Here is a 14,372-nt window from a genome sequence, read left to right on the forward strand (position 1 = left end):
CCTCCGAAGCCGTACAGAGTGCGTCCCTGTCGTTTCAGCGCGTACACGACGTCCATGGCGGTGACGGTCTTTCTCTTGGCGTGCTCGGTGTAGGTGACGGCGTCACGGATAACGTTCTCCAGAAACACCTTCAACACACCGCGAGTCTCCTCGTAGATCAACCCGGAGATACGTTTCACTCCGCCGCGACGAGCAAGACGACGGATAGCGGGTTTGGTGATGCCCTGGATGTTATCACGAAGAACTTTACGATGACGCTTCGCGCCTCCTTTTCCGAGTCCCTTTCCGCCTTTACCTCTTCCAGACATGATGAGCGAGTAGTTCAGCGTAAATCTACAAACTTGATGATGAATAGAGGTCTGCAGAGGCATGTATTGTACGCACCTACAGGACCTAGTAGAAACACACTCGTGTGAGGAGGGCGCAAGTGGCACGTCACGTTTTTTATTTTCCTCACAGCTCCGCCCTCCGAAGCCTTCAGTAAATATACATTTATTTATCAGATTATTTTATCCAGAGTGACTTACATCACATTATCTTATACATTTGTTTCTGAGTGTGGAATTCCCTGTAAACTACATTTGCACTTTACAACTTAACAAAACATTTCTTCACATCTCATCATAAGTGCAGCATGAACACGTTTACTGACACAAGCGCTCAACTTCTATATATGAGAGCCGATTATACATGACTCGTGAGACTACAAATATTCTTCAGCTGTTTGACTGAACGTTAGACTCGATTTGTCGTCTCAGACCAGTAATAATCCAATACAGGTTTATGAATTGAAAGCAGAATGTGCAGTTTTAATCTGTAATTAATCGGCAGGGAGACACAGGTATCGCATTGTTCTTTTATCGGTGAAGTGTGTGGCTCTTAAAAGAGCCTTTGGTTTGAAACGAACTGTCGCCCGTTTACTTGGTCTTGGCGGGCTTCTCGGTCTTCTTAGGCAGCAGCACGGCCTGGATGTTGGGCAGAACGCCGCCCTGAGCGATGGTCACTCTGCCCAGAAGTTTGTTCAGCTCCTCGTCGTTGCGCACCGCCAGCTGCAGGTGACGGGGGATGATGCGAGTCTTCTTATTGTCTCGAGCGGCGTTTCCGGCCAACTCAAGGATCTCAGCGGTCAGATACTCGAGCACGGCGGCGAGATACACTGGGGCACCAGCACCCACGCGGTGCGCATAATTGCCTTTACGGAGGAGTCTGTGAACGCGGCCCACGGGGAACTGGAGTCCAGCTCTAGAGGAGCGAGTCTTGGCCTTAGCTCTCGCTTTGCCGCCGGTTTTGCCTCTGCCGCTCATTTTCTACAGCTGTGGAAGTTTACTTACTCTGTGAGAAAGAAAAATGAAGCTCCCATTATGCAGTTCTCAAACTTTAACCACGTCGGTCTGTCGACTATTGGTTGGAGGCCGTTAAACTATCAAACCAATCAGTCAACTTCCCTCCAAACTCAAAGCCCAACCCCCTCTTTATCCAGCCTCACTGGTGCCGTGTGATAAAAAATCTGTCATCATTTACTTACAATGATTTTTCCAAACATGTTCACATCTCTATGTTCTGATAATCACATAGGAGGCTATTTGGAAGAATGTCCGTGTCCAAACAGATCTCATCCCTCATGTGATGCCATAGTAGATAACAGAAATACTATAGGAATCAAGGGGGATGAGATCTGTTTGGTTGGCGACATTCTTCTAAATATCTTCCTTCATTTTCATCACAACAAAGAGATTTACACAGGATAAAGAGACGAAGAAAGTGAAGTTTATTGAATAGGCTAATATTTGAAAATGTGGAACATTTGCACCACATAATTTTGGTATCAACACACACTAAAGGGGAAATAAGATAATTAATTAAGATAATGAAAAGATGAAAATATATTACAAATATTAAATCAAATAATGGTCACTTTACAGGTAAAATCTGATTTTAGAGATAACATTTGCAGGCTTTCCCTCACACTCAGATCAAATGAAATGAATTTGTTTTCCATTCTTTTATTGTTCTTCACACAATATGTATTTCTTTGCATTGCATTTCTTATATATTTTTGTTTGCTGTGCAGAACACTTTCAGTTTAACAGAACATGTATAACCAAATCAAAAGGTTGGAAGACTATTTTTATGTAATAACATGTGTAAGGTTTAAAAAATGAAATAAATTATGATGAAACCGAACGTACTTCTGGACCTTACTTTTACAAAATAGATAAAAAACAATAACAATACAAATGAAAATAAAAAAATCAACACAAACATATCTATCCTTTCAGCATCTCTAGAAAACACACACACACACGTACGCACATTCAGATCATTCAATCTTTCAAATGTTTCATGTCAATACATGAAACATTTCATTGCAAAGATTTATTTGTATTATATTTAATCCATATTTATTCTCCATTTGATCGTTTCGTCAGTCTGAATATAACACATTTACACATCACTAACACAAACAGCGTTGTGTCATTCACACAAATACCTCGAGAGGTTTCAATCTGATCAAAACAACTTCTGTGTGCAACACTTTACAAGTCCCTGAATGACATTAACTTAACTCAAGTCATTTATTACATGTATGTTAAATAAACAGAAAACATGTTTAATGTTTCATCAATGTTTACACAAACAAATCACATGAAATTCACTCGCAGCTTTTCTCCAGAGATCGATGCTGGTCGTGTTTTTAATGTAACAGTGAAATAATAAACCCTTTACTGTCGTGTAGTTTAGTCTCTGAATAAAGCTCTGGATCTCTGCTCTGTGTTCACCCTGTTTTCACTCCGTCAAATGATTTTAAAACTCTGATATTTACTCGAAATGTCTCAGGAGAAAACACAAGAGTTTGCGGCTCACAGAGGCACTGACAGGTCGAGCTGAGTCTATATGGTTCTCATGTAGTGTTTAAGAGCGCAGCGCCGCATTATTGATCAACTGTAGTGTGACAGTACAGATCTGAACAGAGAAATGGCAGAAACCGCTCCAGCTCCAGCAGCCCCGCCGGCGAAAGCGCCCAAGAAGAAATCTGCAGCCAAAGCCAAGACAGCGGGTCCAGGCGCGAGTGATCTCATCGTTAAAGCCGTGACGGCCTCCAAGGAGAGAAACGGTGTGTCTCTGGCCGCCCTGAAGAAAGCTCTCGCCGCCGGCGGATACGATGTGGAGAAGAACAACTCCCGCGTCAAGCTCGCCATCAAGAGCCTCGTGACTAAAGGCACACTGGTCCAGACTAAAGGAACCGGTGCTTCAGGATCTTTCAAACTCAACAAAAAACAAGTCGAGACTAAGAAGCCAGCGAAGAAAGCCGCTCCTAAAGCAAAGAAGCCCGCCGTGAAAAAGCCCGCTGCCGCTGCCAAGAAGCCGAAGACCGCAGCGGCAAAGAAGACCGCCGCAAAGAAATCTCCCAAGAAGGCCAAGAAACCTGCCGCCACCGCCGCTAAAAAGGCAACGAAGAGCCCCAAAAAGGCGAAGAAGCCAGCGGCCCCCAAGAAAGCAGCCAAGAGTCCGAAGAAAGCAGCTAAAAGCCCCAAGAAGGTCAAGGCTGCAAAACCCAAGACGACAAAGCCCAAAGCAGCGAAGCCTAAAAGGGCCGCCCCGAAAAAGAGGTAGATTACTTCTCCAGACTTTCTATTAAAAAAGGCTCTTTTAAGAGCCACCCACCAGCCCACTAAAGAGTTGTGTTTCAGTGATGTGTTGATATTATGGTTGTGTTCTCACATTTAAATCTATTCATTTGGCAGACGCTTTTATCCAAAGCTACTTACAGTGCATTATCCTTTACATTTATACATAGATATCTGTGATCGAACCCACAACATTACTCTTCTAAGCTACAGGAAAACTCTTAATAAACGAATATGCTGAGATATCTGGTTTACGTACACAAGATATGATCGTCAGAGCATTTAATTTATAATCGGCGCAACATCTTAAATTATGTTGTCAGTATAAATGTTTGCTTTTGTTCATACTGTTGTTTTCCGATAGACGGGTCTGAAAAGACCGCAGATATAAGATTTAATGTAGTGAAAGATCACGTGATGTAAAACTGAAACAAAACCAGACAGATGTGAAGAAATGGGCGGGATTTGGGCTTTCAGACGCTTAAGAAAAGAAACGCGCGGTAAAGCTGAGCGCTTCTGTCGTTAAAAACTTTGTTGCTGCGCTTGGGATTTAACGTGAAAGATTATTTTAATTTGATTTGTATGTGAAGACCTTTATATCTGAACGTTACATAGCACCGTGAACATGTCTGATCAGAGGAATAACACACGAGTATGAAATAAAGAAATAAAGAGAAATTATATGACGATCTTGTCTTCTGTACGTGACGCTTGATCTAAACGCAATGTCCCGCCAGTTTCATTTGAACGCATATCGTGCGGCCATTGGCTCACTGTCTCGATCATACGTCACACATCAGCCAATCGAGTGTCTCCGTGCCCTTGACGTGCTGCGCGTTCTAGCCTTTAAAAGCAGGCACACCGACACTACAGACATATTCTGTACGCAACGCAGAAGATTCAGCAGCAATGGCAAGAACCAAGCAGACCGCTCGTAAGTCCACCGGCGGCAAAGCCCCGAGGAAGCAGCTCGCCACCAAAGCCGCTCGTAAGAGCGCTCCGGCCACCGGCGGCGTGAAGAAGCCTCATCGTTACAGGCCCGGCACCGTGGCTCTGAGAGAGATCCGCCGCTACCAGAAGTCCACCGAGCTGCTCATCCGCAAACTGCCTTTCCAGCGCCTGGTGAGAGAGATCGCTCAGGACTTCAAGACGGATCTGCGCTTCCAGAGCTCCGCCGTCATGGCTCTGCAGGAGTCCAGCGAGGCTTATCTGGTCGGTCTGTTCGAGGACACAAACCTGTGCGCCATCCACGCTAAGAGGGTCACCATCATGCCCAAAGACATTCAGCTGGCCCGCCGCATCCGCGGAGAGCGCGCTTAAGTCCCGCTTTAATAACAACTCAACGGCTCTTTTAAGAGCAACCACATCAACTGAACGACACGATTTCCACCGGTTTTCACAAACATAAATAGTAACGCAAGTTGTGCCAATCATGAATATTATTCGTCAACTACACTTCCCTTCCTCAAACACACTTGTAATGCTCATTTTGCTAGTAGGTAAAAACGAAGTAATATCATTGTCTATCATTTCTAACTAATCTATTATTTTCTGAAATCAGTTTAAAGGCCGAGTACACTTAAAAAGGAAAATTATATCATTTTCTTCGTTCTGTTATGAATATTTGCAATTTTCAGTTCTGTGACATCATCCACTACCATAGTATTAAAAATATTTCTGTTGATCACAAAGTGAGACATTGTGAAGTATTTGGGATAAAAACCCTTTAGTGCACCTTTGACTACCATTGAATTGTTCCTGTTGTGGCAGTCAATGATGTCACAGAATTAAAATTGCTAACATTCTTACAAATATCTTTATCTGTAATTTAAACATGTATGAAATATCATGAGGCCAAATAAATGATGACAGATTTTTTGGGGTGAACTATCACTTAAAGCTTATTGTTTAGTTTCTTAGAAAATCTTAAACATTGTGCTTTTTGTAAGTTATGGTTGCAAACTTTGGGGGGGCAGAGGCGTGAAGAAAAAGCGTGGAAATAACGTGGGCTGGTCCCGCCCTCGTTTGAGTGTTTCTACTACGTCCTATAAGAACATGTTTAAGCCCTCCGCTCACAGTTTCATTTCATTGTAGCACTGTACTCATTGAAGTTAGCAGTATGTCTGGAAGAGGTAAAGGCGGAAAGGGACTCGGAAAAGGAGGCGCGAAGCGTCATCGTAAAGTGTTGCGTGATAACATCCAGGGCATCACCAAGCCTGCCATCCGTCGTCTCGCTCGCCGCGGCGGAGTGAAACGTATCTCCGGGTTGATCTACGAGGAGACTCGCGGTGTGTTGAAGGTGTTTCTGGAGAACGTTATCCGTGACGCCGTCACCTACACCGAGCACGCCAAGAGAAAGACCGTCACCGCCATGGACGTCGTGTACGCGCTGAAACGACAGGGACGCACTCTGTACGGCTTCGGAGGTTAAACGCGTTTATTCTGAAGTAAAACATTGAACACAACGGCTCTTTTAAGAGCCACCCACTGTCTCACTCGAAGAGATGAATTTCAGAAGTTACCATATCAAAACTAAAAGCCTCAACTCTCGTTTTATCCCGGTTTCGTTTTGGAGAACTTACTCTTGCTCCACTGATAAGATTAAGAGTCATATTATACAATTCTGGCGCTCAAACTAACTTTGTAAACGTAAACACGCCCAACGCTTGTGAATAAAGCATAAAAGGGTGAAATGATTTTCTGTACGAACTCTAAAGGTGCCTTTGATGACACGATGACGTAATTCTGTTCTAGTGTAGAGTTAATTCAGGTATAAAAGTTATTTTATCAAATTCTATAAAGAGCGGGAAGTGCAAACAAAGGAACTGAATCACTTGTGGGAGGGTCACCTTCAAACACGAGACTGTGGGCGGGAAACACTTTCATTGGCTCTCTATCCAGCCCGTCAAACTATGATCTGACCAATAAACACATTTTATGGGTTTTGCAGACGGAGACACGCAATCAGACAACAGGCTCCGTGACGCTAAACATTTGCATGTGAGAGTGAATAAATACCACAGCGACGTGACACCTCCTCATTCAGCGTCTGTTCACTTGAAGAGAAGCATCATGCCTGAACCAGCCAAACCCGCGCCCAAGAAGGGCTCTAAGAAGGCCGTCACCAAGACCGCCGTTAAGGGAGGAAAGAAGCGCAGAAAGTCCAGGAAGGAGAGTTACGCCATCTACGTGTACAAAGTGCTCAAGCAGGTCCACCCCGACACCGGCATCTCTTCCAAGGCGATGGGCATCATGAACTCTTTCGTCAACGACATCTTCGAGCGCATCGCCGGTGAGTCGTCTCGTCTCGCGCACTACAACAAGCGCTCCACCATCACGTCGAGAGAGATCCAGACCGCCGTGCGTCTGCTGCTGCCCGGTGAACTCGCCAAACACGCCGTGTCCGAGGGCACCAAAGCCGTCACCAAGTACACCAGCTCCAAGTAAAACGCCGCTTTCATCCGCCGCACACAAAGGCTCTTTTTAGAGCCACCCATGACGTCACTAAAGAGCTTCTAATATTGGATTTGTAGAACTCGTGTTGAAACTTTACACGTATCGTTGATAAACATTAATAATCTTTTATTATACATTAATAATCTGTCTTGTATCTTAAATGTAGAAAATTAGTTTAAATCCAGATTTCAGAGCACACTTGTATTGACATTATAGGTGCAGAACAATTGAATGTTTGTGTAGTGTGTCAACAGAACTCATTGTCTTGATCTCGACATATAGGCCCAGATACTCATTTCTTTTCAATTCGTTTGTACAACTTCTAACTTCAAGTTTTAAGAGAGAAACTTTCTTTACATACACAGTTCTTCAAAAGTAAGAATAAGATCATTTAAAAGTTTTTTGGTTGACGTCAAAATTGCGTTGTTTAAATAAATGGTTAAGGGAAATGTTGTGGATTTAACACAAAATGATTCAAATTAAACATTTAAACCACCGCGATCATGCGGACTACAACATATTTTCAAGTTGTAGGTGTTTATTTGGGATGAATTTGTCACCTCACATGATCAGTATAATTGTGTTAAGAATATTGTCTTTTTATGTAACTCAATTATTCAGTTATTCAATTTGCTTGTATTTATTATGACAACGTCACAATTACGTCACATCATAACCAAAGGGAATCTGGAGGCGGCCAATACACACTAACACATTACACGAAGGTTACATTTTTCTACAACTTTCAGTGTGAGAGTATGCTTCTGCAATAAAAATGTATTTATTTTAAGGCTTTGAACACATCTTAACCAAGGGTGCCAATAAATATGGAGGGCAGTGTATGTATTTTCACAGTTCACTTCAACACAAATATTTGTATTCATCATTGTTTCTGTTCCCTGTTTATGAAGAAAAAGAGCTTTAATTTGAATTCATGTTCTCAAACCACCACATGATTCAAAACAGTTTTTCAAAATGTTTAATTTAACCTTCAAACACGTTTACTAATGTATGTAGTGAAACAGATTAAAACGTCTTTATCTAAAAGCATTACATGTTCAGCTGCTACAGTCTACACACCTCACCAAACACAAACACATAAGATAAAACACACAGAATATAAACATTTAACTCACATTGTCACATGTCATTGTGTTAATCTGTACTCATTTGATTGTAGTTTAATAGATTGTCACGCTACTATCACTATAATATCATTAATAACACACATCTTCAAAGCTGAATTATAAGATCAATCAAGAATAACTAAATATATTTGACTGGATAACAATATGAGACTAACTGAAGTTATTATATATGTTTACATGTAATTACAAATCTTATAAAACATGTATTTCAAAGTTTGTCTCAAGTGATGAAAATGACGTCTTTAAACACAACGACTGTGGCGTGATCGGTCAGAAGTCTGAACACACTTTCTGTTTCTCTTCATCTTCATGTTTTGGTGTGAAAACATTTCCATCAGGCTGCACTCTCCAGGTCACTGTTGTGTCATTGTGTACGCCCAAATCTGTCAGTTTCTGCTGAATCTACACAACACACACAATCATGACACACACTCTTACACTGACTGCAATAACACAACACAACTGACAGCATAAAACCGTAAGAGTAAAAAGTAATTTATCTCTCAATACTGTTACAGTGAGGTTGTTAATGCAATAGAACATGAACTAGTGGCGATAGATACTTCTACATCATTTAATCATCATTCATCATCTTCATTTCAGTATTTACTAAATCAAACATTCTACCTGTTCACATCAGTTAATGCACCATAAACTAACATAAATAATAGTCCTGACATTATCTCACATTGACAATTATACATACTGTATAGTCTTGCTCACCATTTTTGGCACCGTTGGTAAATATGAGCAAAGACGGCTGTAAAAAAAATCTGCTTTGTTTCTCCTTTTGATTTTTAAAAAATTATATACAATATTCCAACATTTAGCCTTGATGCACGATGACTCCTGAGATAGGCGCAGGCTCCCCGTGACCCGAGGTAGTTCGGATAAGCGGTAGAAAATGGAATTCCAACATTTAGTAAATCAATTTGAAGTCTATATTTTGCTCATATTTAATAAGGGTGCCAATCATGGCGAGCGGGACTGTACATGCACATCTATATGTATATTGATAATTGTTATTTTATTTAAACAATGCATTGACTTCTGTTAACAAATACAACCTTATAGAAGTGTTACATCTACATCACAGCTTATGTTAGTCTATCACATTTCTGTCCTTTCTGTTCACTCAGAGTTTTGCCGAGTTGTTGATACCTGGAATGTCAAAATGAGTTTTCTATTTAAACTTTGGATCATTCTTCCTGACGCAAACAGTTTACACCTGCATCTCTTTAACATTCTTACAGATCTATAATCTACACAACAGTATAATCAAGGCCAGATTGGATAGTCCATACCACAAAGTACAAAAAGCGATGTACATATAACATACAAATTTACACAAATTTCAATAACCAGACAGATCTCATCCCCCATTTACTGCCATTTTTGGGGGTTAACTTTTCACTAGAGCCATGAATATAGACGGTTTTATCAGACATTTGCGCCTGCTGTATTATTGGGTTTTAAATTTGTAAGGTTGGTTAATTTGTAAAGTCCTGGTTTAAATGTCTGCGACCTTAGAAGGTTGCAGCCCCCAAATTGGGCCACAGTTTGTGGGCTACGACTCCTGATCCCGCCTCCGGGGTAACGGTAACCATAGTAATCAAATCTTATCGTCTGTGACTGAGCTGGTGATTTTGATGAGTTGGTGAACTGAAATAGATGGACTGCATAACTGCCACATAAGGCAATGAAGAGACAATTTTTTTTTATTATCCTATGCCTGTTGACTTTTCCTAGATGTAGCAGATCAGTTTTGCTATTTATTTGTATAGCTAGTCTTGCACTAAGCAAACACAGAGTGTACTAGTTACAGCCCAAATTATGCAAAATAACTAACTGAGATTAAATCATTTGCTAACAGCTTGGTCCCCCCAGTTAAAAAGATTTATCTGCGCCCCTACAGAAATGCGATGTGCGGCAGTGACGAGGCGAGCCACATCCAGTGTTACAAGACTGTGTGGACAATTTCCAGGCCAAAGGCTCAATAAGACCCGCCCACTCCAACAAAAACCAGCCCACATTTTAGCTGTCAATATAATGTGATAGAAATGTATTGCAATGTGATGATAACCATTTTATCTCCTTAAAGCGGACTATGACAAGATGAAAAAATACAATTAAACCAGGAAAACAGATCAAACGGATCAAATAGGATTAAAGAGAGTTTACAAATATGTCCAGAAATCACTTCAAAGCGACAATCAAGACATTAAAGGCGGTTGTCCAATTTCTCTTATATGTTGTTAATGTTCAAATCACCAAAACAGACACACCCCTTCCCCCGTATTTCTGTTTCGTCAGCGCTCGGCTCTACTGATGACCATCCTGTACACTGTTCACCTTACTGCTGATTGGCTACAAGGTTGTTTTGGTACTCGGCCCGACTTTGTCTTAACAAGCGTAATTCGGAAACCGGACACCCTGCCTTAAACCAATGACTTTAACCCTCAAACAACAAATTTTCTGCAAAAAGTAAATTAGATAAGCTACTATTTTGGGATCATATATTTATGCATTCTGAGATAAAGTTTCTCCTATCTAAACATAATACAGAAAACAAACAACTTGAGAACGAGCAGATGCTTTTAGATTTGGCCTATTTGACTGACCTGACTAACATGCTGAATGAGCTAAATTTCGAGCTGCAAGTAAAGAGAAGATGGTGGTCAACATGATCATCTCAGTTAATGCTTTCAAAATAAACTAGTTACACACATCTAAGTTGCAGTGCCACGAATTAGCCAACATCCAAAACTGCACAAGCAAGGAAAGGAGCCAGCATAACTGAGCGCTACATTGAGAGAATTGAAAAGGTCAGATCAGACTTTGACAAACGTTTTCAAGACTTTGCTTTAGTTGAGCCAGTTGCTACATTCATGTGCTTTCCATTTTGAGATGAGCATGATGTTGAGTCCCTGATGACAGACATGGGAAAGCTGTTTCAGATGAACCCATCAGAATTGGAGAATGGGATTTTAGCACTGCAGACTGACATTGAGGTGAAGGCAAGGCCAGTGGACAGTTTTGGAACCTTCTTGCAGGAGAAATATCAAGTATCAGAAAATGTGCCACCTCACTGACTGCACTGTTTGGCTCAACTTATCTATGTCAGTCAGCCTTTTCTCACAAGAAGATAATTAAGTCAAAACACTGGTCCACCATGACCAATGACAATTTAGAAGGCTGTTTTTAGACTAGTTACCAGCAGCTACTGCCCAATTTATGCAAAACTGTCTGATTCAATTCATTGCAAGTCATGAGAATGAGGTAAATGGCCTGGCTGTTGTATTCTGTGGGTCTGGAGATGTTTTGAGTTCAGTATTAAAACGAATGTTATCAGCACTGAACATTGTTTTGCATTTACAAATTCCATGTAGTGAATACGCATGGGAAGTCTAGTAAAAAGTTAAGGAGAAAAAAAAGCTAAAAGCTTATGGAAATGGTTAGCAAAAAATAAATAGGCTTAACAAAAAAGAAATATGTTTTACGGCATGTACAAAGCTTAAATATTGCTTTGAAGGAACTATTTACAAATATATGGTGTTCAGTGGTATACTGGGTATACCCAGTTCTTTATCAGTCGACATGGCGTTATTTTTCCATGTATGTCATAAATGTCATGAATAACATGACAAACTGAATGAATTGCTGCAAATATTGTGGAAAATGCCTTGGACTGGTCTCAGATCTGATCGTTTGACGCCAAAGTGGTCCAGTGGACTGTGGACATCAGCATTTCTGGCAACTCGACTTCGAATCCCGGCTCATGGTACTTTCCCGGCTTTCGATGTCCTCTCTCTTACGGGTACATATGTCTGCATAAAGCGAGTGAAGATATGGAGGTGCAGAACCAGTTGTAGTTTTGTAGGCCAGGAGCAGAGTCTTGAATTTGATGCGGGTCACTATATGGAGTCAATGTAACTTAATCAAAGCAATCAAAGAGTTTTTGAAGGGAAAGAAGTGGACTGTTATGCAATGGCCAAGTCAATCACCTGACCTGAATTCCATTGAGCATGCATTTCACTTGCTGAAGACAAAACTGAAGGGAATGCCCCAAAGAACAAGCAGGAACTGAAGACGGTTGCAGTAGAGGCCTGGCAGAGCATCACCAGGGATGAAACCCAGCGTCTGGTGATGTCTATGCATTCCAGACTTCAGACTGTAATTGACTGCAAAGGATTTGCAACCAAGTATTAAAAAGTGAAAGTTTGATTTATGATTATTATTCTGTCCCATTACTTTTGGTCCCTTAACAAGTGGGAGGCACATATCCAAACTGTTGTAATTCCTACACCGTTCACCTGATTTGGATGTAAATACCCGCAAATTAAAGCTGACAGTCTGCAGTTAAAGCACATCTTGTTCGTTTCATTTGAAATCCATTGTGGTGGAGTATAGAGCCACAAATGTTAGAATTTTGTCGATGTCACAATATTTATGGACCTGACTGTATATAGATCAAGGAAGTCAACATTTGTTTTGGACATTGGTATTTCTAAAATCCTGCGTACTGTCCTGTTTGTCTGTTCATACAGCCTTTAGTCCGTGAATGATTGTAGAAGCTGCACCTCTTCTGTGGCCATCACTCATTTCTGATACTAAACTTCAAAATGTGCATACAACCTGGGTGGAAACCAGACTACATTTTAACACCGAGGCGTTCATCCTAAACTGGGCCACTTTAAAGATGGGGGCATAAAATGAACAGTATACCCACTTCTCCAGACATCACACCACTGATGATGTTATTTAACTGTAAATGACATACTGTAATATCATCCTTACACATATCTTTTTTCTTGTTTGTTATTTTGCATTTGAAAAGAACCAGTAAAGTCAGTGAAGTCACTGTGATTCCTCCATCTTTGACATTTCTGTACTTCGAGGTCACTAATAATGTGACCTTCTGATCTTCTTGTGGTCTCATTGGAATTTTGCTAAGCAGCTAAATATCTTCTGAAGGACTTGCGTTTCAGGTCTGATGCATTCGTATCCGTATGATCGGAATTCAATGGAACGAAAAGTCAAGTGTGATTAAGCAAGAAACAAACATGTTGTGGCCCATGAGTGAGTCTGAATCAATCTACTATCTGTGTGTCAGCTCATTGTGTTGTGTAGGACACACTTTCAACACAAATAGTTGTATACTCACCGACTGTAAGATGGTCTCCATCACTGCAGGATCATTGACATTCTGACCGGATTTCAGCTCAAATCTCACAATCTGTTTCTTGGTCTCTGCTGGAAGGTTAAAAGTGTTAGAAGAAAACAACATCACAACAGTTACACAAATCGTTTGTCAACTTCTCATTTTGCTTTCATAATAGTCAGGCACAAATGTTCTTTACAAAACACTAAGGAAAAAACTAAAATCACTAGTTCATCATATTGTTTTTGATAGAACTTCCATTAGCAAAAAAATAAATTAAGAAAGTCAGAAATGTCTATTTAATACATTTTCCTTACTTTATCAATCTTCAACGTTTTAACCAAAACGACATTTCAGAAGGACAAATCAGATCAATACAGTAGAACACTAACAATAGCTGCACATCTGACATTAAAACAGGATTTTCTTCTCTTGTGCTCACTTGTTGTTAGAGGAGACTTTCTTATTACACTGAGATAGTTACAACAGACAAGTCTCAACACATTATTATTGTTATTTAAACACTGATGGTTTAACACCAGATGATCCTTAATGTGACTGTTTTCCATCAGTTTTTCTCACTGCCTTTGGTGTTAAATAAAACACAAAATGGAAATCGCCATTTTAAACGTTTGTACATTTTTGTTAAAATTAAATATTTTGACCATCAACAGCTATGTTTGTGTAACGTCTCTTCTCTCATTCTGTGTATTTATGATGTTTGTGTTGTGAGTAGTTTATGATCACACAGAAAAACGTACATATCTTGCAGATGAATGGAAAAGTATTTCCACACAGTTGATCATCTATAAGACCATCAGGACGTATAACACCACAAGGTTTGTTCAAGTTCCTCAAGTCAGGTTGTCCAGTCATCCAGTTAATGGAGGACACGTTGACAACATTTATTTCATCAGACCACTTCCACGAGTCTCTGAACAAACCAATCCATGCATTAGTAATGTTTTGCATTGACAT

General features: G+C 40.5%; 5 protein-coding genes across 6 annotated transcripts in view; 3 read left to right on the forward strand and 2 right to left on the reverse strand.

The window, feature by feature from the left end:
- Window positions 1–322, reverse strand: part of LOC130421317 (uncharacterized) — a 792,526-nt gene extending 792,204 nt beyond the window's left edge. Inside the window, exon 1 of the mRNA XM_056749137.1 lies at window positions 16–322. Within this exon, the coding sequence (XP_056605115.1) occupies window positions 16–308 (293 nt within the window). The 5' untranslated portion in view covers window positions 309–322. The remainder of the gene's footprint in view (window positions 1–15) is intronic.
- LOC130421318 (histone H4-like) overlaps window positions 1–6,060 on the forward strand; it is a 366,115-nt gene extending 360,055 nt beyond the window's left edge. The window contains exons 4-5 of one of the 2 annotated variants that reach the window (XM_056749139.1): window positions 4,534–4,867; window positions 5,724–6,060. In XM_056749139.1, the coding sequence (XP_056605117.1) occupies window positions 4,534–4,867; window positions 5,724–6,060 (671 nt within the window). Of the gene's footprint in view, window positions 1–1,591; window positions 1,600–4,533; window positions 4,868–5,723 lie in introns of those variants that run through there. The other variant, XM_056749140.1, reaches the window with a different exon arrangement.
- Window positions 918–1,304, reverse strand: LOC130421336 (histone H2A-like). Its single transcript, XM_056749167.1, has one exon. It carries the CDS (start codon window positions 1,302–1,304, stop codon window positions 918–920), a length of 387 nt encoding a protein of 128 aa, XP_056605145.1.
- On the forward strand, window positions 2,921–3,776 carry LOC130421329 (histone H1-like). The gene has a single exon (XM_056749158.1). The coding sequence runs from the start codon at window positions 2,977–2,979 to the stop codon at window positions 3,613–3,615; it is 639 nt and encodes a 212-aa protein (XP_056605136.1). The 5' UTR covers window positions 2,921–2,976; the 3' UTR covers window positions 3,616–3,776.
- A 639-nt stretch (window positions 6,061–6,699) lies between the features above and the next one.
- LOC130421351 (histone H2B-like) lies at window positions 6,700–8,137 on the forward strand. Its single transcript, XM_056749182.1, has one exon. The coding sequence runs from the start codon at window positions 6,702–6,704 to the stop codon at window positions 7,074–7,076; it is 375 nt and encodes a 124-aa protein (XP_056605160.1). The 5' UTR covers window positions 6,700–6,701; the 3' UTR covers window positions 7,077–8,137.
- Window positions 8,138–14,372: the final 6,235 nt, after the last annotated feature.

Source organism: Triplophysa dalaica, chromosome 5 (genome assembly GCF_015846415.1).
Source record: "Triplophysa dalaica isolate WHDGS20190420 chromosome 5, ASM1584641v1, whole genome shotgun sequence".
Taxonomy (NCBI): Eukaryota; Metazoa; Chordata; class Actinopteri; order Cypriniformes; family Nemacheilidae; genus Triplophysa; species Triplophysa dalaica.